The sequence below is a fragment of the Myzus persicae genome, unplaced genomic scaffold (assembly GCF_001856785.1).
Source record: "Myzus persicae strain clone G006 unplaced genomic scaffold, MPER_G0061.0, whole genome shotgun sequence".
Taxonomy (NCBI): Eukaryota; Metazoa; Arthropoda; class Insecta; order Hemiptera; family Aphididae; genus Myzus; species Myzus persicae.
In genome coordinates, this window is record NW_019102620.1 from 926,688 (window position 1) to 952,519 (window position 25,832).

The following is a 25,832-nucleotide window of genomic DNA, read 5'->3' on the forward strand; positions in this document are numbered from 1 at the left end:
TTACTTCGGGGTTCGATACAAAAATAAAACACAAGTTGTATAATTTTACTCAAGGTGTCAATTTTATTAGAATAAAAAAAATGAACAGTCGCCCCTCCCCCATACTTGGTAGATTTTTAAAAGAAATCTTTGTTTTTTATAGTTAATTTATCAGTAGCTAACTTATTTATTTCTGATTACATTAATAATTAATATTAATACAATTATACAATTCAAAAATTAAGTATCTATCACTTATGAATGATTATTGCATTTATTACATACTATAATTGCCAATAAAAATTTAAATAATTACATTTTAATAAATGTATACAATATTTTGTTGTCTTAGTATGTGGTTAAAATAGTCTATCTATAACCTTTTAAAATGAATTCGTACCCGCGGCATGTGTTGTCTCCATCTAATATTTAGAGCCCGCGATAAGGACTTTTTTATACTTTGAAATACCTATTCATAACTTGCTTCAACATTTTAATAAGCCAATAGAGGGCCCCAAACAATGTTTTTCCTGTTTAAATTTAGAATAGGTCAATTCACTAAAATATTGAAAATAACAGAGTACCTAAGATGAATTATTCTGAACTTAAAAGTTGTCACGTTATGCTTTAGTTAGTAAATTGAACACATGGAGACTATACACGCGGTAGGTACTTATAACGTACTCTTGAAACATAGGTATTTATAAAAATAAATATAAATTATTTTATAAAAAAAATGAATTTAAATCTATAATATGCAAAGACTGAGTTTATACCTTATTTAGTCCCTCTCTACAAATGGTCTTAGGGACGCCACATAAAATATAAAAGTACACATAATTCATAAATTATAGATAAAAATGTAAATACCTAAATATTGAGATTTGCTTGTATTCTTATAATGTTATGTAGTGTAAGTATATTATAATCATGGAAATAATATTATATTTTGTATATTTATCAAATTTAAAGTAGTTTACGATGTTCGATGTTTAAATATTTTGGACTAGAGTAGATTTACAAAACTCGCATCAAGTTGTCCGTACTGTTTCCGTATTGGTCGTTTAGTAGTTCATTGGGTATTTGTCTGTGTTCTCTAGCTGCGTTTTGTTGAATCAGCTCCCTAAGACGAACAAAACAGAAATATTTAAATTAAATGGTATAAATTAATTTTAATTAATTTCGCTAGAACATGGCACTAAAAATGTTTGAGCAACTTTACACTTTTATTTTGATATGCCTCCATATAACCATTTACATAATTTTATCCAATGTACCTTATTAAATACTAGCTATAATAATTGTTTATTAATTTTATACCACGGCAAGGATGATAATCAAAACACGACACACATGGGTACTCACCTCGCTTTACGTTTAAGTATTTCTTGGGCGTTCGGGTAAAACTTAATGGCTTCATTAAGATCTTCTTTGCTTAGAACAAAAATATTGGAAAATCCATGAGACCTGAGTATTATCACAAAATTAGACATTAGTTATTAGTAGATCTCAATATTAAATGACCTAAAAACTATCTTAAGATAACCAAAAATGACCATTTTATTACAAAAGATCAATTTAATGGGCACATATAGTATATTTTAACATTTAAGGAAGTGAAATTAATTCAAAGGTTAAAAAATGTTGATCAAAAAATTGGAAATAAATAATAACTCATCGGCAATGGGTTTTTTTGGTGAACTTCGTGGTGAACATTCATTCAAAACATTCTTTAACAAAAATATAAATCTGAGATTGTGTTACATAATTCTACTCACAACTACTTTAACCTTTTAAAATTCTGAGGTTTTGCTATAGGTAATCCCAACAAAATGTTTTGAAATTATATTTTGAATTAGGAACCTAATTTTCTCTAAAAACTCGAAATATGCATTAATACAAATTTGAGAAAATAGTAGGTAGGCATCGATTACATTAATCAATTTGTTTACTAAGAATATACTTTTATAATGCGTCCCTAAAAAAATGCACTTTGCATTAAACATTTTGCTCCTAGTTACCTATCAGTTATTTTGATGCGATTTCCAACACTTACACATTTATAAATAAATCTTATACAAATAAATCATAATAACTTATTATAGGTATAGGGTATGCTTGAAATTAATTATCTATCTCAAGGCTCAAGTTTTATATTGAAATTATAATATTGTACCTAATTTATTTTAATTATTATTTTTCTTTTTTTTTATATATCTTCATATTAAAATAAATTAATGAAGTTTCAAGAGGGGGGGGGGGGGCTAACTGAACCCATCGACTCCTAAAACTATTTATTTAAAAACTATATTGTCTCCCTTAGCAAATTAGAATTGTTCAGTCGAGTGCAACGAAGTCAGTACAAATACCTTCGACATGTCGCCATTTATAACATCACGTCGAACCACTATCAAATTGTAGGTACCGAATCAAACAGTTTGAACTTTGAAGAGCTTATTAGTGTTATTACCAGCAGAATATATTATTATCTTAAATTTATTATACTAATATAATATAATCTTAATTACCTGACGTCCGCCGTTCTCCGGTTAGTACCACACAGGCTCAACAAACTGATTTCGCCGAACACCGATCCTTCCGTGAGCGTGGCTAATACTTCGTCGTCGTTTTCACCACCGACTACTTGCACCTGTCCGGTTTTCACGATGTACATTTCTTTGCCGACTTCACCCTATCAAATATTAAAAATATAAAATTATGAGTCCCTGTGTGCATTGTATTAACGTGTGTAGGAATCTTCATTCGTATAGATTTAAATTTAAATGCACTGATTGCCAAGAGACATTATTTGGAAAAGATAGCGTATACTTTAGGTCCTCATGCCACACCCACGACATATTATGTTGTTTCCATAACGTTTGTGTTATTAGCTTTGATATTGGAGTGAATTGACCAATTATCAAATGTTAAAGTCAGAATAATGAGTAAAGTAGATACTTAATACTTATCAAATATTTATCTACAGTCAGTGCCGGATTTAGGGGTGGGCAACCGGGGCCTCCACAAAAAAGGAGCCTCCACAATAGTGACTTCGGAAAAAAAAATCTTTCAAATTACAAATGCACCGTCACCCCGCCGCGCGCCGTCACGTCGAAAATGGCCAATAGGATAAAAATTAATTTAACACTGATTGCCGATGGGTAATTCCGGGAAATTTTATGTCGCCAGCAAGTTTGTTTATCAGTAAATCCGGCGCGTCCTAAACCCGCCGCTACCGCCACCGCCTCTAACGATTGACGCGAACTCGCAAACGCTATACGCACAATAATAATATTATTCGATTTTCCTTTTTCTATGTGTGAGTGTGAGTGGTACGACATTATTATTTATTATCAATCAATATTTATATTTAAATGCTTACATTTTGAATAGCAGCAGTATAATACAATATTATAAGTACCTATAATTGACTATTATATTATGAACTATTTAGTACTACTAACTAATATACAGTAATAAGGGGATTGGAAACGGCGATTTGATGCGATCCGTGCTGTCAAAACCAATAGTGGTCATCATATTACCATAATAAAATACAAATATTTGAAAATATTCAACTATTTCACTGTGTGTGCTCACTATAAGTATGGTTGAAATGACTTAAATAATTAACTTGTAAAATAGTTTTACACTTTTACTTAACCATTTTCATTTTGTTTGGTGAATCATATCTGTAAAATATTATGAATACGGACTACACGGTGACCATCTAATAAAATAGTATCTTTACTGTTAGCTTACGAAAAGCATATTTTTTATTATTTATTTGTCTGTTTAAGTTTACATTATTATTAATTCAGTGTAGTTAAATGCCGTTTAATACTCTGCAATACCTAAGTTGTTGCACTGGTATTTTGATTTTTATATTATTCTGAAAGCAAAATATTATGACTTAATTTTAAATTGTTTAACAATAAAAAGTAAACAAAAGAATAAAGAAATACCTAATTAATTTTCTATTGATTACCCGATTATCGAGTAAATGTCAACTTTTATATTAATATTATATATTATAATTATATATATATTGTATATATGTTTGTTAAATACTAATAAAAGAAAAATAATCTACTTTGAAAAAAAATTGTTCATTTTATTTGTAAAATAATTTGGGGCCAGGGGCCCCCACTCCTTTGATGCCCCGAGGCCTCCACTCCTCTAAATCCGGCCCTGTCTACAATAAATGGTTGCAGCACCAAACTGTTCTAACTATAAGTCTACAACCTTTAATACATACACAGAAGTCCTTAATACTCACTTTTCGGCATATATAATCGCCTGGTAAATATAATATCGGTCGCAATTTTAACACCAGCTCTCGTAATAAAGCTTTGTCACAGTCTTTGAACAACTGCACTTTGTTCAACGTCTTCATGTGCACGTTGATGGCTACGTCGGTCTTCATTTTATGTGGCAGAGAGTCCAAAATACGATTTTCATCTGTTTGAAGAAAATACATAATGTTTAAGAATAAATGCATAGAATATGCATTAATAATGTACAATCGTGAGCAATTTTAAAAATGTTGATAAATAACTTATATATTTTATAAAAATTGTTCTTTAAAACCAAAGAATAGAAGCTGCATAGATTAGTAGTATACATGCAATTCATAAACGATGAATATAATATATTATACATGTATTAATTCCAATCAGTATATCGTGATATAGACGTGCTCATTGGTGGCCTGGTCTATTGGCATTACCATAAAACTTCTATTTTTAAAGTAGAAAAATGTGGTAGAATTTTTCAAGCAAACCTCCGTGGCTGTTTTTGTGATTTAAGATTATTTAAAAATCCAGTACAAAATAATCAATAAGCCACTTACTATTTTAATTTGTTTTAATGCAACTCGAAAAAGAAACAGTAAAGTTTAATTGTCTTTGATTTTTAAAATCAGTGTGTCCCTTTAATACAACCAACTATAGAATCAAATTCTGAGAGTTTTAAAGTTTCCACAACAATTTATTATACCTACCTATCCATTAAAAAAATAATATTGTAGGTTATTAATACCTAAATTATTATAAAATCTTTGGAAAGCTTAACTCATAAAGCTCACTCATAACTCTTCCCCCTCCTAAATAACGTGCATGGTAACTTGTAGATAATGGCAAAATACTTAAATTGGACTAATAAAACTTCTCGGCAGGAAATGTTTTCCCAGACCATGCTTGTAGAACCTGCATATTAATATGTATAGGTATTAGGTATAGGTACCTGTAGATTATACAATCTATTCATGCTTATCAAGTATAAAATATAATACGAGTATTATTATCCACCTAAAGTTCTTTGCTGTTCCCAAGTGAACGAAAACCATTGTTCTACCCGTTGCCGTATTCGTGGAGGTATGTTCAATTTCCTCAAATATTCTAACGTCTCGTCTTGAAGTTTCCTGTATTCGGTTTGAGACCTAGTGGCTGTTGCTATTATGTCACGAATCTATGAGAAAAAAATTAAAATATCAGAAGACAATAATAAAAAAAAACTTCATAAAAACGGTGATAATGCAAATTACAATACATATATAATATGCACCTAACATCTAGTAGGTAAATAAAATATACTACAGAAACGCATGGGAGGCTCTAGAGAAGTGGTTGGGGAGGTCTTCCCACTTTATTCAGGCTTAGGACTGAAATTTACAAACAATTCAGAATTTTAAAATACTCATAATTAGCTTTAGAATTTAAATATGAAAAAAAAATGTATGAGATTAATAGTAGATAATTTTAGTTTCAATTTTTTACCACAAGTTAATTTTATACAAATTGACGGTTTGGATCTAAGAATTTGGATGAAACGGATTGAACACGAAATTCGAATAAATGTATTGTATTGTTATCCAGCATGTCAAAATATTGCGTATATTTTTTCTATATGTAGGTACGAGAAAGCGTGTTTAAATAGCAATTTTGAAGGTTTGTGGTACAATAACACGGTTTTTCAATTATTCGAATGAATTATTATGATTATTATTATTATTATTATGAATTGTGAGAGGTAATTTTTTAATTTTCTGGGCCGGGAACTGTCAAGGCTACCTTAATAAATATTTTATTAGGTGTATAACAATAATCTAAACTATACAGATCGGTGACATGCCCGGCTATTTTGAAAGGGTTTCGTATATATATTTTTTGACGATTCCCAGACCACGTTCTATAGCGATAAATATACTTTCATTGCTTTATTGTATACCCATACATACATACTTAATGACGAAAATAATCCAAAAGAGGGACATGACCCCCCCCCCCTCCGTGTGAGTACGCCACTGATACAGATACAAATTCTGACATATACAATGATATACAATGATATGCTTCTATAATAATATAGTTATAAATTATAATACATACCTGTCCGATTAAAATTGCAAACACAAAAACGCCCATCAGCCAGCTAGCAGTCATGAACAAATATTCAGCTTCGTTTTCCGGATGTGGATTTTTGCCGATGGACGTTGCTGTTTTGGTGGCGAAGAAAAAACAGCGTATGTACCTGCAGTGTGATAGGTGCATTAAATTTAAAGGCAAAAACATTTAAGGTTGTCGGTGTTGGTTATGCTGTTGCAATAGAACACAGTAAATAAAAATAGTATAAACCTACCTACCGAGCTTTTATATTAGACATAAACAGGGTGATTCAAAATTTATGTTCCAGCCATTTTATCATATAAATATTCAAAACAGTAAAAAATGTATAATGCAAAATTTTTTTTTGATTTAGAAACATTTATTATAATATCTGCATACTTTTATAATTGTTTACAATATTTTAGGGGTTTTTGGGGGGTTAATTTTAGAAATTCAAATGGAAATCTATAGTTTTTTTAAATAGCTCTCGAGCATAGAGTTTTGCATTAATTAATGTTGTTCATGCACTAAAATGTACTAAAAAATGTCTTCGCATTATGCTTCCAAAAAAGTATAGGTTCAAATTTTAATTTCTAAAATTGACCCCCAAAATTCCCCTAAAATATTGTAAACAGTTATAAAATTATGAAATTGTAATGGATGTTTCTAAATCAAAAAACTTTTGCACCTATTATATATTTTTCATTATTTTGAATATTTATATAATAAAATGGCTGTAACATACATTTTGAACCACCCTGAAGATATTTGATAATTTAAATGATTACTGATTTTTTACTCAAGTATTTGTATATACATTATAAGAAATTTAAAAACATTTTTGATAAACTGTCGGTTCAATATTGTATAGAAAATGTTATTTTTATTTATAAAACTTAGTGAAAATCAGTATTAAGTATAAATTTTCTCAAAATCTTCAGCTCGTCAAAGATAATTTTGATACATGCACATGCCCCTGAAGGAACAAATTTTATTGCTCATCCTACAACATTCTCCTAGGAGGTGGAGGGGTAAATTTAAATACGAAATTTGGATTTTTGTATTTCATATCATAAGGCTATAACTTATGTTTATATAGGTTACTAATATGTTTTTCGGATTGTAAATATTTAAAAAATAAAACATAATTGTTTTAAGTGTAACTCATAAATAAATAATTGTGTATAATACATACCAACTAGCATATTTGTTAAAAATAATTTTTAGAAGTATTTAAATATATTTTCTAATAAGTATTTGAACATATACATTCAAAAAGTATATCGAATTTTCAAATAGGTAGGCATCTACTTTTAAATAATAATCATTTTAACAATAAGCAATTGATAAAGGGAAAATTAGTCCTAATCTTAACTAAAAATATTGTTTAAAAGAATTTTGTATTTAATATTTCTGAATACCTAAAAGCATTTAAAATATAAGAAAAATTTTAATACTTGATAAGTTGTATGTATGCCACTATGCCAGTTATTATAATATTTACCTATCTATTAATTTGTAAAATTCAACATTTGATTATTATCGAAAAATAATGACTTATATTATGTAACTACTTGTTCGCATGGTAGAATTAAGCCACCCCCCTTAAGCTAGAACCTCTACCACTGGCCGATAGCCCAATAACCCGTACCGAGTATGAATTAAATTACTGATTTTTTCATGTAAATTTATACTATTTTATAGTTGTACTTACGCGTTCCCCTGACCGTTGAACACCCAGTTGTTCGTAGCAAGCCCTTCTTTAACCGAAACATAGTAATACGCACACGCATTTAAATGCACTAAGTAGACCATGTACGTCAATGTTCTTGTAACTCGGACTACATACGGCGACGACAAAACGCTGTCGAAATGGTCGAAGAATTCCCAAAACGTCTGAATCTTTATGACAAAAATATAGTAACATGTAGGTATATTGTAAATTTTTATAATTATAGTTAAATGAGTACCTATTTCATAATTTTTATTACAAAATATATAAACGACATAAGTCAAAAAAAAATATATATAAAATCACTATAATTGCTTTCTTCTTGATTATGTACACAAGCAAATTAAATATCTGGTATAATGCAGATTTGCATTATAACTGTACATTTACATGAAAAATAACGGTTTGTTCTCAAACGCGGTGAAAATTTTTTTCTTTTAACTTGCAAAAGATCTATAGAATTATCTAAAGTGAAAAACAATTATAAATTGTGTTATAATACGTGATTGTTTTACCTTAATTATTCGATTTAGTCTCATCAAAGGTAACATTTCTGAAGTTAATCCTGGTGTTAGACATATCAAGTCAGCTGGCAGAAGAGAAATTATATCCAACTAAAAACAAAATCATTATATTAGATAGGTATACCTATCTACAAATAAATTAATCCCTAATTTGAGAATCTGAGCGGGATAATGAATAAGGAATATGTTGATTTTACAATTATAAGTATTTTTGGATCTAATTGGTAATTAAGAGAGGTAAAAATTGAAAAATCTCAGTATTTTTCACAATATCCAGGTTACAAAAAAAATGTATTTAGTCAAAACCAGCTTTTGAAAAAATTGATTTCTTTTTTGACGTAACTAAAAAATTAAAATAACTGTAGGTTCTTAAAACTATCACCAAATTTTTTATAAGTATTTTATTCATTTACATGTTAACATTTTCAAACTATTTTGATGCTTTTTGAGAATAGTACCTATATCATAACTATACAGTATACCTGGAAATTGGAAGACATTTGACACTTTTTCAAGTTTTTTTTCCATAAATGTCGATAAAATTGTTTCCGTTTGATCAAAAAGTTTGAAAATTCAATACAAGGCCGGTCATAAGTTTATTAAAGCCATTTAAAAATATTAAAGGTACATATAGGCGTTAGGCACGATTTCTTTGTATAAGTATTTGAAGTTTAAGTGTTGAAACTTGACAAAATTAGTAAAAATAACAAAATCTGAAGATTATTTTATAGTTAAATATTTTATATAAAGTGTTATAGCTAGAATAAAAATTGAAAATGTAATGCAACGTTCCTCTTAAGGAGCTCATACTGGAACCAAAAAATCTAAAAATATTGTACAAACATTATAATATTTGTTTATAGATATTTATTGTTATAATTTGGACGATATTTTATATATTAAAGAAAACTAACGATACCTTATCTATAAAGTTATATTGTTTCAAATGTTTCAAATCAAAAATATTTTTCGTAGAGATTTGAAACTTTTACGTATGTTATTAATATAATTATATGTAAGTACAAACAATGTCATTTTCAAAACATTTTTATTAATTTTATGCTATTCACTATTTATAGTTTATACCACATATTACTATATTATTATACTAAAATAAATTACTATAGTAATTAAAAGCAAAATATTTATATGAAAATATGCTGACCGCCTCCACTCAGAATTGTTTTTCGTATGTAATCAATAATCATTGAATTCAGATGAACACATCCATTACAGTATGACGAGGGTCGTTCCTTAGTGACGATGTACACTCGACGCCTACAGCAGGTACAGTAGAGCGGTTGTGAATATGGTTTAAGATTTAATTAAAAATTAATATATTCATAACATTAAATATTTTAATTAATTTTCGTGGGTAATGTTACGCCGTGAATAGTGTTAAAATTTCAAAATACCCGTCCAATATCAAAATAATATATAAATTATAAATAGGTACTATGAGACAATATAATAATACAGCTGCTATAAACTATCACAATATTAATATACATCTGTATATTAAATTTTTTGCAGGACTTAAAAATTAAATCTATAAAATTTAATATATTGTAAATTTTTAACTTCCTACAAAATAGCAACTATCAAAACAAAACCACATTTAGTCAGCAACTAAAATAGTATGATCAGTATTTGAATATAACTAAAAAATACATTTTAGACAAATATGTATTTTTAAACATACTTTTGTACTTATACATTAGTATATATATACTAACTTAACTTATTAAGTAAGAAACGAAAGTATTATACTTTTTTATTACGAGTTACGATCATATGATTTTAGGAAATTCCATAATCGACATTTTCCATATTCGGATTTACTGGAAAAAAGACAGTCATAATTACACTTACAACAATGTATACAGAACCTTGTATTACATTTGAAAGGTCTTTAAAAAAAAGGTCTTTTTTTTTAGGTTTTTTTTTAGTACTTCGGCTATAATATGAAAAAAAAAATTAAAAATTTCAACCTAGTAAAATCTAGCGATTCACTAACAATTTTCTGTTACCACTTTCGAACCGACCGGGCAATGTGTCGAACGTCGGTGCTGAGCCATTTTCCATTTTCCAAAAAACCAAAATATAACAAATTTCAAAAACAACCTAGCAAAATCCAGCAATTCACTAGAAATTATTCGATACCACTTCCGAACCGACCGGGCATATTGCCGATGCTGTGTCAAGTTGACACCGGCATATTTGAATTTCGATTTACTCTTAAATGAGATAATAGCAAATTCTAAAAATTACCTAGCAAAATCTAGCGAATCCCTAGCAATTTTTTGATATTAGAATTATAGTTCTAGCATATAGTGCCGGTGCAAACTTGACAGACATCTTCAAATGCGTATAAAAAAAATCGAGCATACCCATGTGTTTTAGATTCTGATGAGTGATGACCAATAATTTACAATGATGTGTGTGTTTTTACATTTTTTTTTTTATTCAAGTGTGTAGTATTCAGACGAAATTGTATAGTCAAAACATTTTTTATCTGCGTTTTTCACATTTATCACATTTATTTCTTATACCTACATTTAAGTAGACTAAAATAAATAGAACCGATAAAGCTTGGGCTTACAATGTTAACACTTAAGAAAAATCAATCGATTCAATTACATTTAAATGTTGTATGTTTGCAGTATCTAATCCTAATATACCTGCGGGATAGGTACAATATGATATATTGTTTTCTTAGAAACGTTAGTTATAAACGGAATTTCTGTATACTCTAAAATAAATGCTAATTTAATTATACCGAGTCTATATTACTTTCGATTGTAGTTTTTCCAAATAGTTGACTTCGATGAGTTTCAGGTCACGCACCCAAAACCCATCTTTAAGGTACATGATTCGAGGTTTGATGACAAATGTGTCAAGTAAATTGATTGCGTCCGTGCAATAGTCTAGCAACATCCACTTCCATAGGTTCTCCGGCGTCTGATACGGGAATGTTATACGCAACGGTATTACCCAACAGTTATACAGGTAGCACATGGTCACTAGGCTTAACCAAGCCACGTAACAAAAGCCTAAACATAGAACAAGTCGGTATTAATACAAATTATTAAAACTGTTTGACGGTCAGTGTCCACTATATCCGTACTCTGAGGTTCGATGATGAAGTCCAGACTAGTGACCCAAGCCAAAAAGAACCACGAGCGTTTTTTCAATGACTTTTCGGGCTGCAGTTCTATTGGCATGTCGGATAATTGGAACCTCGAATGAGCGGACAACGGGTGTAAACTATCCGCATCTATTTTTAATTAACAATAAGTACCTATTATTATAGTATCTACGTAGTGTTAGGTAGGTAAGTATATTCGATCTTGAAGAGTTGAAAGTACATTATATGAAGTGAAAACTGTTTTTTACCTTTTTAAAAATACGATGATATTTCATGAAATTATCACTTTTTCATGAAAGACCAATTTCAATTTGATATCGTATATTTTTAGTGACAATGCAGTCATTCAATGCGTGTCAAATATAATATTTACTATATTTACTATTTACTATAAACAATTATTATTATTATATACTTATTTAAAAATATAATATACAAGAGAGTATTATATGTATTTAATTTATATTTATATGAGTATTATTATTTATTATGACATATTTTATACCTACCGGCTACCGCACAAAATTTTATACACAATATATTTATATTAACTTAAGTAGTATTTACTTAAAGATCATTTAAATTAACAGTACACTGTACTATATAATATTTAACTAATAAGTCAAAATATTTAATATACAATGTATATTATTCGTAGGTATAAAAAATGTAAATTTTAAAAGTAACTTGTTTAAAAGAGGGGAAAAAGAAGTTTAGTATAAGTATACAGTTATTTGTTTTGTTTTTCGTTTATTTAAGCAAGGCCATAACTGTTAACATTGGCTGTAACATTTCATACTAGATTAGTCATGCACTTTTGCATGCTTAGCCGCATAATAGGTATGTCTTCAAAATAATAGTAGGTACATACGGTACATAGATACCAACTTCGATTTTACAAGAACTTTTACAAGAACAACGTAGGAACTATTGGCCTGACGATACAACTTTATAACTTTTATATAGTTTCACGCAAATGGTTATCGAATATCGATTATTAAATAATTCAATAACACGCCTTGATTTCTGAAATGAGTGGTTTTTATTGATATCGATATAATATTGTATTATTTTAAGTGTAATCTATAGTCGCTGTGTGGACTATTATAAAGTCAATAAATTACATTCTATTCCACATTCACATATTTCAATAGGTACTCTGTACTCTATTCTGGAAATATGCAGCATGACGTTACAAATTGTATTCTAGCTGAACAATCGACAAAGAAAAATAATTAAATTTTCGAAACTGTTCTGAGTTGTAAGTTGTAACAACAAGTTAAGACCTACGTTGCTTATGTACAATGTAATGTCAATCTAAATGATGAGCTTGTCTTAGGTAAGTATATAATATAACATATACAGACCTTCTTCTAGTAAGTACTAGACAAGCAATGAGTCTACGGAAAGCGTAACAGCATAAATAGTGCTTTTTGTTTACTCGTTTGCTCGGTATAATGCGGGGTAGCAATAGATATATTTAGATTTGACAAAGATAGTCTACATCACCGAGAGATGTTGTTACGCAGCCCTCATGCTGTTGCTTTTCACAGTTTTTGTCTAGTAGAATGAGGTCTATGATAAAATGTAAGAGTCATTATCACGACTCAAATGATTTTAATACATAAACAATTAAAGCAAATGACTGTTGGATACTTGCATAAATATCTTGTTTTCCTTTTTTTAAACCAATTTTGTTTTGTGTATATTTAATGTGACTTAAATATTTATAAATATTACTGTTTATAACTTAACATAAGTGTCTTCATATAAGTACAACTTAAATGTATTTAATACTTGAAAAAAAATTTGTATGGAAATAGATATGGCATGAAAAATATAATATAATATTAATTTTACGTAAAAAGTGTTTTTTTCACAAATTAATTAATTTAAAATTCAATAAAACGAAGTGCTAATCAGACGTTTCTATTTCATGACTACTTTTACCCTAACTCGAATTGATCCCAAATCCTAAAGTCATTTTTGGACTAGTCTGGCATTTCTCATTGAGGATATCATTTTCAAACTTAAAATGTACGCCTTCTCGGACTATCAATAATTGCCACGCCGTATCCATGCTACATAAACTTACAGCTTTCAAACGACATATGTCGCACAGTGGTGGATTTAATAGAGAAAATATGGAAATTGACGAGTTTTGCCCTTAAACATGTAATAGGCCATTGAAATCAACCCCTCAGGCCTCAATATTGTTTCAACTAGATCAGAAGAAAAACCGAGTATGATTTGATCTAATAATTCCAGGAATTATGTTGTGATGTGTTGGTACATCAATAAATACTAACTAGTAACTACTACATCTCAAAAGCGCACTCATATATATATTTTTTTAATGTACCCATATATACTACCTAAATATCGTTTACGATTATAAATATGACAAATAATTCACAATAAGAATAGAAAGCAAGAGAAGCTTTTCAACCATGTCGTAATGTGTAAAATACTTTTTTCAAATAATTTTTATTGATCTTTGCCTATTGTTTTCTAAAAATTGCAATATGAATATTTCACTAAAAACAAAGATATCTAGGTACCTATAATAATTTCGATGTTGAATTTTATAGATAAATTCCTAACTATTACTTAATTAATTCGTAGTTAATTATTGTTGTAGAATTTAAGAAGGCACCTAATTTAATTCAAAATAAAATTTATTTTAAAAACAAAAATGTCACTCTGCCCCTGGGTAATTACTTTATTAGATATTTTCCTTAAATCCACCATTGATTCTATATGTAATCTGTAACATGCACTAATAATATGGATACACATAAATCTAGTAAAAATATACCATCAAACGTTGACTCAAATCAACATCAGGTAGCCGGTTGGCACATGTTTTTCATTTCATTAATTGTATTCATGTATTAATATTATATACGTAACATATAACTAAAATAATAATATAAAATATTCATAACCATGAATATGTCGGCATAATGGACCACTCACAATACTACGGTCGAGGCCGAGATATTTATTCAGGCATGGCCCACCCTTGGTGCCAACACTGTAATAGTCATTGCTGTAGGCTTATAACTACTGTTTTAGAGTACCTATTTTATACGTACCGGTGAAACTCATACTCGACGAAGATGGCAAAACATAGTTCTCACACTTGTTTCGTTCTTTGGAGCATTGTTCATTTAATTTGTCCATCAATTTAGTAGCATTCAAGCTGCAATATGAAATGAATAAATATAGATAGTTTATTATTTGGTAGCAATATAACTCACTGTGTTTACCCGACGATCATTTTTTTTTTTATATTTGAATCAAACAGTTAAATTTATTGAATTTTAAGTATTTTTTATACATAATAATAATTACTATTACCTATAATTTATTATAAACAATACATTTTTTAAATCTGAGGTCTACCTCATACAATAATTATTGGAGATAATTTATGAGGATATTTTGAAAACTGAATTATTAGCGCGTGTGCATATGTGGGAGCTTTCCGTCGTTCCTTTTAAACAAATTCACAAATACTTAGAAAATTGCCTATATTTAACTCCTAAAAAACGGCCGGTAATGGATTCCCTAAGTTTTTAAAAAGTATTATATGCTGTACCTACATGATTAATAAACAATATTTTTAGAAAATAAAATATTCATTATGTAAGGCCTGTGACATTAATTAGATTAAAGATACACACCTAAGTATACCAGTCAAGTATTAACCATTAGCATTCATAAGCACAAACAGTTAATATAATAATATAATTCATAATATTATTAAATGAATAAGAAAAATCAAAGTTATTACATAGGTTGTAATAATAATAATAACTAGGAAAAACTAGTTGAAATATTTAATACTTGAATATTTATATTATGTATATATTGTATACTTATGTACCCATATACTCGTTTATTTCCTTATATCACGTAAATATTAAAATTGTTCATGTGCAAATATTAATGTTGTTATCGATTGAATAAATACATATTAATATTGTCTTATTAAATCTTACTATTTTAGTAAAAAATTGTTTTCAAATTGTTTTATAAATATAATACATATTACATGATTGCAGTAGCGCCAAGTCACTTCTTGGCACTTCTTTTTATGGGTGGTTGGGTAGGTTGCACTTATGGAGTATACTGTTTACCTACTCTATATTTGGGGTTGAGTATCGTTATTGTACTTATTATTAAGGACTTCATTTAGAAATTTGTGGTTACTTTAGATTCAAGACTGATGTTTTTCAGTCTCACTTTAATTCGGGTGTGATTATAGAAGTATGTCATGTCACACATTTTTTTTTTTTTTTGGTTTGAAGTTACTGAATTAAATTACCTATGTAACATTATATACAGACATACATTTGCATAGGTGTGTGTATAACTGGTTACAACATAGGTTACCATATTATATCTAAACATATCTTAGGACACATTACCTAGTTTATACTAGCGAAATGATTCTAATATTAGGATATATATCTATGCGTTTCACGATAAAACTATTTAGAATATAATTAATAATTATAAATATGAATGTATATTTAAATATTAAGCTATATTTATTAATTTGACTAAAGTTTTGGATGCGTATTAGTAATAAGTATAGGTATGTGCGTTTCAGTCTATATCTAAGAAGGTCACATTTGAAAATATAAAAAACTATCTGAAACCTTAAATTTTCAAATTTTCTTTAAACCATAGATAGGTAAGTACATGTACACAAAAACTGGTCGACTTATTTGACATCAATCTAAAATAAAGCACACAAATTTGAAGGAAACGATTAACGATTGTTCATATATATATATATGCTTCATGGATGAACATATACATTTGAAATATATTTTTTTTGGTACCAATTTATAGTGAATTAATAATTATTATACCTTGTAGATCGTTCAATTGGAGAAACCGGAGTGGTAAATGTGGAATACAATTCACCAGATCCTGAAGAACTTTCATTTGTAATTGGCATATTATCAGACAGCCATGGTTCATCAGTTGTGTTATAGTAATCATATTGTGGTGGTATTCTATCCATCTATAAATCATAAATAAATATTTAAATAACAGTGCAAACAAAAGTAACTTATTAATAATAACAACAATTATAATTATAATTATTAGACGGTACCTATACATAGCGTGTTATAAATTTTTTTTAAATGTACTCTTTTTTATTTGTTTAAAACTTTAGAGTTAAAATTATTTTAATTTTATAAATACAATGAACATAAGATTAAGAAATCATATAATATCATGTATTATATTATTATTATATAATAGTTTACTATCATAAATTATTATTATCAATATTATTGATAAACTGAATTATTAACGGACTATAAGCTAATATAATATAAAGTGGCTATAGCGATTTTATGTTTAAAAGTTGTTGGAAAATAGTAGATAGATAATAAAACTAAATAACATATACCTCTACGGCTGTACCAAGTACTAACTGAAAGTTATAAATATATTCCCAGGAATGATTTTATTACTTATAAAAAGCGAAATAGATAGCTCATAATATAAATCTATAAAATTATTAATGTTTATAATATTCCCAAAAAACTTCAAGTTACTGAATTAAAATAAGTCTTTGAAGAAATGAACCATTTTAAACTATATTTAATATGTCTACTGTATACGTTGCAATATTATATAATATTTTTTAACATTTGTTAATTTTCACACTATTTTTGAATACATTTAAATTTTAAGTTCTCATGAAGGCTCAGTCTATTTTGTGTAACCTATTCTAAGTAGGTGGGTACATATTATATATTATATATATTATTAATTTTGAAAATATTTAATGGACATTTTTTTGTTTAACATTTAAATTAATGAACAAGTAACTTAATCTTATCAATAATTATTTTCTTTCGAATTATTAGCTATCAATAGTCATAATAAAATAAAATAATAATTTTATTTTGAATGTTAGGTATATGAATATATGATTATATTATGTCGGCCTCCAACGACTACCCATTATGTAATACAAACAGCTAGAATATCCATATTTTTAATTAAATGATTCAACGACATTGTTATTGAAAAAACCTTAAGAATCTCCAGAAGGCCAGTCGAAATTAATTAATCTTTCTATATACGTACGTTGTAAATATTTGTTTTAAATATTTATAGGTAGATTCTTATAGGTGCTTAGGTACAATAGTTCACACCTAGGACAGTTGAAATGTCGAATGCGTCTTAAACTTCGAGAGTATACGTCATTATAATTTATTATCAGTGTAAAAAATCATAAAAAAATATTTGCTCATGATGTATGTGTAATGGGTTCATTAAAATATTTAATAAATAAATATCTATATTGAATATAAGCTACTTATCTAAATATATTGCTATGTGGTCGTGCAAATTAGATATTTAGAAAAAGTAATAATAAAAAAAAACCAGGACATTTCTTACTTAAGTAGCTGTGCGTCAGTTTCTGTTTTTGAGGATATTTTGAAATTAATTTATAATTAGATAATATTAGTAACTTATTTTTCTATAGATATCAATCAGACATAGAAGACGACAAATTCAAATATTTTTTTCAGAATTTTATCGCTTCAACTACATCAATAGGTACGTTTTGAGATAGAACACATTTAAATTCCTATGTGGCGTAAGTTAGATAAATACTAAATAGACAAAATTATGCATTATTTGCTTGTATTATATAATATATTTATATTCAAGCTATTGGGCAGTACATGTATACAATTTTTTTATAAATATTTATAAAAAAAATAAAAAGTTAGTACATTGTAAATAAAGATACTATTTTAATGAGTAAAATCATTTTAATAACTGAGAAACTTTTAAATACTCATTTGTATTTTGAACTAGGTACATAACAATTTTCAAGAAAATTGTAAACTAAACAATTTACTGTAAAGTATGAGGAGGAGGTTCTCATTGCAATAAAATAAATTTGTAGCGGTAGGCCACAAGACACTCCTTATAAGTATATACCTAGTACACAAAATTCATGAATTTAAATAATGGTCTTTGAAAGGATATTTAAAAATTCCATGTATTATTAAATGAAAATGGGGGCAAGCATGCTTGGAATCGCCTTGTAGAAAATGATAATTAAAGTAACAATGGAGTGATTACTATATAATTTTTATATTTTGAATAATCATATAACCATATAAATCATTTGCGGATAAATAATATTGTTTTTACACATTTGATATTCTTAAATGTCATCTAAATTTGACCCTCAGCGATCACAAAAAATGTATGTGGCTTAAGCTAAGCTTTTTTTAAATTTCAGTAAAATAAAACTTGGGAATAAAACTTGAGAATTCTTGTACTACATTTTCAATGTTTTTAATAAACAAACAAAAATTGTAGGAATCTTAAACGATAAAATTGTGTAAAATTGTATTCATTTATATTATATTTGTATATTTACAAAGGACAACACTAAAAATACATTGTAATAATAATAATATATAATAATAATAATAATATAGGCGCCTTTAATATATATTGTTTATTATTGAGCTAAGGCTTTAACATCTATGGTCATTAGCTTGAAGGTTATTTAGTAGGTTTTTAACTGTGGTGGAGGGTATACTGTCGGTTATGACATATATATTTTATATATATGCGGCGAGAAGTTGTCACTAAAACCCGGGTGGACACCCATCCGAGAACTAGTGACACCGGATGATGCTTGGCCTCAGAAGACGTTTTGTGACTGAGGTCAATCTCCTCGCCAAACCAGGTCACTCCTATAATATTATATTGCTTAGTAAATGCGATGTCTATGAGAGATCATTATTTAAATAATAAGCAACTAAATAAAATAATAAATTATTATAAATAAACGTTGAAACTTCTTCATGATTATGTAACATATTATTGATAATTATTATTTATTAATATCTAATTAATAACTTTTATAAACCTATACTTTTTGTATTCATATACACCGCTGCTCCTCGATGTAATATATAGATAGCAATCTGATATGTTTTGTTACTAAAGCTATTTGATATCATAGGTATTACGATATGGCGTCACTTTTGAGTTTGAAAATGGTAATTTCTACTTAATGCACACAGAGTAAATAAATCGCCGAAAAACCAGTAAAGAAGTTGAACATTTAAAATATGTCTATAATAAGTACAAAAGGAACCAAAATATTTTGAAAATTATAGCGTTTCTATGTGATATACATACTATAGGTATTTAAAGTATTCGGTGAAAATGTAAAATATGTACCGTTATTCATTTTTGAACTACAACAAAAAAAAAAAACTTATTTTGTGTAAGCCTAGTTTTACGTAGATATTTCCGTTTTTCCGTATTTTGTTTTTTCGATTTATTTCGGAAATCCCTAAGAATTCCTAAGAACTGTTGTCATTCAACAACGTGTAACTGTGCTTAAAATAAAAAAAAAAATTATTAATGCTAGAGACATCGTACGTAATTAACAAGTTTTTAAAAGCTTACAGAAAGTTTAAAATAGTTACACAATTATATATATTTATATGTCTGTACTCTATGTTATATGAGATTTACTCGTATATGTCTATACATATTACGTAATGTGGTTATGAAAAAACATTTGAATTTATTGAATGTGTGGTGTTAACACAATAATACGTAGGTACATCTATTTTATAACACAAATTCATTATCAGTTTTTTTAAATTCTCAAGGTACCTAAGTAGCAATGTTACCATAGTGTTGGTGCGACGAAGACTTCGAATTCGCCTCGAGAAAATTCTATAGCGTCAAATTTTCTAATTTCTTTTATAGGCATTATATTTTATTAATTTATAATGTTTTCGGCGTGCGGCAATAATTATTGTGTTATTTTTAATAGAAACAAAAAAATAATTGTTTACGTAACTATACCTATCGCACAAGGAACGGAACTGCCTACCGTCGTATTTGCTCCAAGGAATCGCACGTATAATGTATAAATGTATATAAAACGTGTAGGACCTTAAGTGATGAAAGCGACATTGCGGGACAAAAGAAAGTTTTTTTTTTCGTCTGTTATTGTTTGCGGTCGTACGTCGTGTATTTAATTTGCTCGGAGAACACCGTCTGGTCCGCAGCGTGGTTTTAACAATGTGAAATATTAGCCGACCATAATAGACGATAGGGTTATGCAAAGGTAGCCGGGACACCCGTAGTGTCGCAGACCCGAGTCAATAGGATTTAATGAAAAGATGATCACGGACAACTCCGTACTGCAGGGCTCAGTTGCCACCGATCAGAAGACAACGGCAACACAAACGATCACACTGCGTAACCTACTTACGGGACGCCACTACTGGATTACAGTGCATATTATCGAAAAATAATGTATATTTTTCAATAATTATTGTCATCTGACTGGTTGGGTTTTTTCAATTATGCATACAGCTGCACAGACACAATCGCTTCTTGGATGGGTACCTACCTATTTCACAAATTCATCAAGAATTCCTATATCATATTTTACGTACACCAAACATAGTATAGTAGGTAGGTAGGTAGGTAGGTAGATAGGTAGGTAGGTAGGTACTTATATCTAAATTAAATTATTACAATTAGAATTATTAATAAATATATACATTATTAGATAGGTAATACATAGTATTAAATGTCAGTACCTGAGCTGCACATACACAGTTATATATACATGTATAATAATATCGGTTTCTTTAAGCGCGAGGTTGTAGTAGAGAAGAGTTATCTTTCAAATTACATAATACGAAAAAATTAAACATTTTTTTTATTTAATATACCTACAGGTACTTACAGTACACATACATTTAATAGATAAAGAACAGACAAAAATAGAAAAATAATTGACTTGTTTATTCAAACATTGCAAAATGATAACACAGAATGAAAACTTTTATTAAGATTTAATAAATTAAATAAATAATTTAACATATTGAGCCACTTAGAAACTATTTTTTTCCATTTATTCAACCGCAATGAATTATTTTCTTATACATAGCTTGCATTCGGTTGAGTACTTTGGAAAATTGAGCCTAAATTATCTGTAATAGAATTCTCTACTTATCATTTTTAATATATTAGAATATTTCACAGCATTTAAGTGAACCATACGCTCTATGTTCTATAAACTGTCAAAAATGTACGAATTTTTCGATTATGAATAATAACAACAATATTGCAATTCGTTCATAGCCACTATAGGTACATACAAGCTACAAGGCGCTCAGTGACAATGTCATTTTCTCCACAAAAATACACTTTACGAGAATAATGATTGTATAAAATCATAATTTTTTTTTTAACTAATAAAGGGTAATATTTTACAGGTCACATTTAACTTCTCAAACTTTATATTATGCCTTTGAAAATAAGACGGTTTTAAGCTTTTTTTACAAATTATTTTATAAAATAAAAAATCAGAGTTCAATGTGACCTTTTAGGAAGTCTTCTTCTTTCAAATAAAAAAAAAAGTAATTTTTTTGGACATGACATAGTGCACCATATCAACCGTTTGTCTTTCATAAATAATATATATCGGGCAGTAGGTTAGTGGAAAAGTATTATACTATTTATAGCTAAAACATAAAATATAATTTTCAAATTTTATAGAATTGCGGAAAATTAAAAAAACCAGCCCCTGGCCCTAAACTGCCTACACGGCTACACTACAACAGTATACTATTCAATATTTATTATTATTTTCTCAAAATTAAAACCTATAAAATATATTATAACATTAAACATGCATATTATTCACTCTTGTTACTCGATATTCAAACGATTTGGAAACGCTTTAATAATTTCTGTTTGCTTATTTCTCTACCTACATTTAGCAATAACAGTTAACAGATAACACTGTTGCAAATTTATTAGGTAAAATATTTCATAATCTCATTAATTAAATCATATTATCGAATATCGTTTATCTGTAGTCCTAATTAGTCTAATAACCGTTTCCAAACTTTTTGAACACTCAGTATAAAATACTTGTACACACGTTTCAACGTTAGCTTAGTATACTGTACATTGCACCTGCAAGAGAGAAAATTGGAAATTATTGAATTGAAACTACCAAACAACTAATCAAGGCAGAATATTTAAAATGTTTATTTATTTATTTTAAAACCAGCTTTGAGCTCGTATAGCACGGCTAACACAATTTAAGCAGCTGTATCACATAGATGAGTACCACTGTTGTACCTACGTCATAATTATACAATTTTCCTAGTATAGGCACTAGCGGTAGATGCCAGTATAGCCGTAGTTGCAAATTATAAAATCAATTAATAATAATTCGCATTTAGTATTTTAGTAAAACATTTTAATTTTGTTGAAGAATGTCAACTGTGATGCAAATCCCATGAGGGTCGCTTTCCCCATACAAAAAAATAAATATTTGACAGTAAGAATGTGGATCCTAGTGGATGGCGTTACATACTTATATAATTTTATTGTAAATTTAATATTATACGATAAATTCATAAAGCAGAATTAAAAGAAATGTTTGGAATTATAGATGGTTAATGACGGTGGGTGGTTGCCAGCAGGTAAATTTCAAGGTTGGTAAAAAAAAATTATTTGCACCATTATAACAAACATGCAACGGACATTTTCAGTGGGTTACATTATCTTCTCGAAGAATTAATACAAATTAGATTGAAATAAACAGTTATAATTGTACTAAATTACTACTCTAGTACCTATTTTAAATGATTATAATCTCATTCGATAGTGTTCATTGTGATAAAAAAAATAATCAAATTCAATGAATATAAAAGTATATTATATTTTTAAAGTTTATGAAGCGAGCAGTTAATATTAATTTACACAGTACCTACATTATTTTGATGAATCACAGTTTGATAAAATAATTATTATGTATAGATGGTAGGTTACTAGTTACTTCTAAGGATAGAGGTGCATACCTATTTAATAAATCATAAATGTTTTCGACCAAAATCGTACCCTTCAATTTTCAGCAAAACCAAAAAGTTTAGTATTTACTTTATGTTATGCATGCACAGAAAACTATTAAAAATACAAGTTGTCAAAAAAATTGTTTATTTATTAATTAGTAGATGATAGTTATAATAATATTCACTATAATATACTAGTAGGTTAACTGATACAGTCAAACTCAGCGACCACCGATAAAATTATGTAACAAAAACAATTGTATAGGTATGCATTTATATTTTTGTATTATATAATTGTTATACAATTTTTATTTTTATTATTTTCGATGGACATAACATAAAAAAAATATTATACTTTATTTTTTAACTGCAGTTTACTACCTACTTATAAATAATGATCTTAAACTACATGGCTACCTATAGTAGCTATAAGTCAACTAAAAACAGTTTCTTATCTACTATAGTTGGTATTTAAATGTTTGGTACTGTCGTATATTTTAAACGACAATATATTGATAATGGCTGTCGAAATTATCTTAAATAGGTTAGCTAGGTACCAAACAAATAGCCAAAATCACATTTTAAACGCCTGTTCAACCACGATAATCTTGAATAATTTCTTAGATAACGATTCTTAACTAATTTATCTGTGCACAGAAAGCTGGCGAAACGTATTCAAACCTGCATAAGTTCAGAAAACGGAAACTTTTTTCTTTTATTAAAACTACTAACGGCGCATAAAACACGAATAATATTACATGTTTCACGTAGGTACAAGTCAGGTATCGTGTTACCTATATAATATTATCGTCGTCGACAAATCGTGTGGCACGTGACACAATATACTCTACAGCACATTTTTATTATCACTGCACCTGCTATAAAATATCGTACTGTCCACGGCACAGGGTACGTCCGATTACAAGGAGGCTGCACGATGCCTATGTACAAATCTGTGCCCCGACACTACGACTACCTACTAAAAAAATTATATAATTTTTACTCACTATTCGATGGGCCGTCGGTGATATTCAAAAACGATAACAATATTATTATTGCGTTGCAAATAACACGACGAATGCGTGATATCGTGTTGTAATGTGGCAGGGATGAACTAGCGCGCACAGAGCGTGCCGGCGGAAAGATGGGAAAAGCGCGAGAGGAAGTGTTCTCCCGGCCGAATCAATAAATTGGGCCCACATTTACGTCGTTCGTTCTATACATGCGTAGCGAACGGTAAACAAACAGGGCAGAAAAATAAATCAGTTTTTTACCGAACTGTAATAACGATGTAGGTAGGTACATATTGCAGTATATTATTACAAGATATGCGATCTTGCGTTGGGTATGACATGCAGCAAATTATCAGATACCTGCATGGTGGTTTTGACGTTTTCGGGTCGTACAGTCGATGCCGTTTTCGGGCAGATTAATTATTTGCCGTAGACAAGAATATTAAAATATAGAGAGGGTTAATAAAATATTATTCTTTATCGAATAAAACGTTTACTCGGACGCGTATAAATGTGTATGACGTTACCGCGAGTCAAACAATATCGTAATATGTGCATCGTCGATTGTTCTATTTGTTTAGATATTTTAATCATTTGAACAACCCGGACGGAGCGCACTATGGTGGCAGGGCATTGCAAGCCTCTCGTCTCGCATCGGCGCATAGTCTACTCGTACTCTAGTGTTATTATCATCAATAAACGTTTTAATCATATTTGAAAAACCCTCGGAGCTATAACATTGTGTTGTTCACTTTGTTATAAAGTCTGTACCTATAGACATTTATACTTACAAAAATAATCGAGTAAAAAAAAAAAACTTTAAATATTCCTCTGTACCTACATTTATGGAATTTTTTTAATTATTTTATTATGCTTAAGTGGGGGAGTAAAATAAACAATTTTGGATTATGCAACTGATAAACTTTCCAATTTTTTTTCAAACATTTACATAAACTATGATGAACCGATTATTGAAAAATACTGTGTTTTGAAATAATTGTAAAATAGCATTTTTATTAAATATCAATGTCAATTTTTTTCATTAGATATCGGTAAAATTATTCGTTTCCTCATTCCACTCAGATTATAAAAAACATTATTACCTACATTCGGCTATGGCGCTATACCTATGGAGTATATA

At 28.6% G+C, this 25,832-nt stretch overlaps 1 protein-coding gene across 2 annotated transcripts; it reads right to left on the reverse strand.

Moving 5' to 3' along the window:
* Positions 1 to 883: 883 nt before the first annotated feature.
* On the reverse strand, positions 884 to 25,294 carry LOC111032760 (cyclic nucleotide-gated cation channel beta-1). Of its 2 annotated transcripts, none has more exons than XM_022313209.1 (13): positions 25,052 to 25,294; positions 16,656 to 16,810; positions 14,868 to 14,974; positions 11,749 to 11,898; positions 11,415 to 11,674; positions 8,613 to 8,711; positions 8,080 to 8,267; positions 6,369 to 6,510; positions 5,289 to 5,448; positions 4,259 to 4,440; positions 2,508 to 2,671; positions 1,345 to 1,446; positions 884 to 1,102 (listed from the first exon to the last, which is right to left on the reverse strand). In XM_022313209.1, exons 1-13 carry the CDS (start codon positions 25,055 to 25,057, stop codon positions 997 to 999), a joined length of 1,821 nt encoding a protein of 606 aa, XP_022168901.1. In that variant the 5' UTR covers positions 25,058 to 25,294; the 3' UTR covers positions 884 to 996. The 2 variants fall into 2 exon arrangements, with proteins under 2 accessions (XP_022168901.1, XP_022168902.1); XM_022313210.1 differs by having other exon boundaries at positions 24,686 to 25,293.
* Between the last annotated feature and the right edge of the window lie 538 nt (positions 25,295 to 25,832).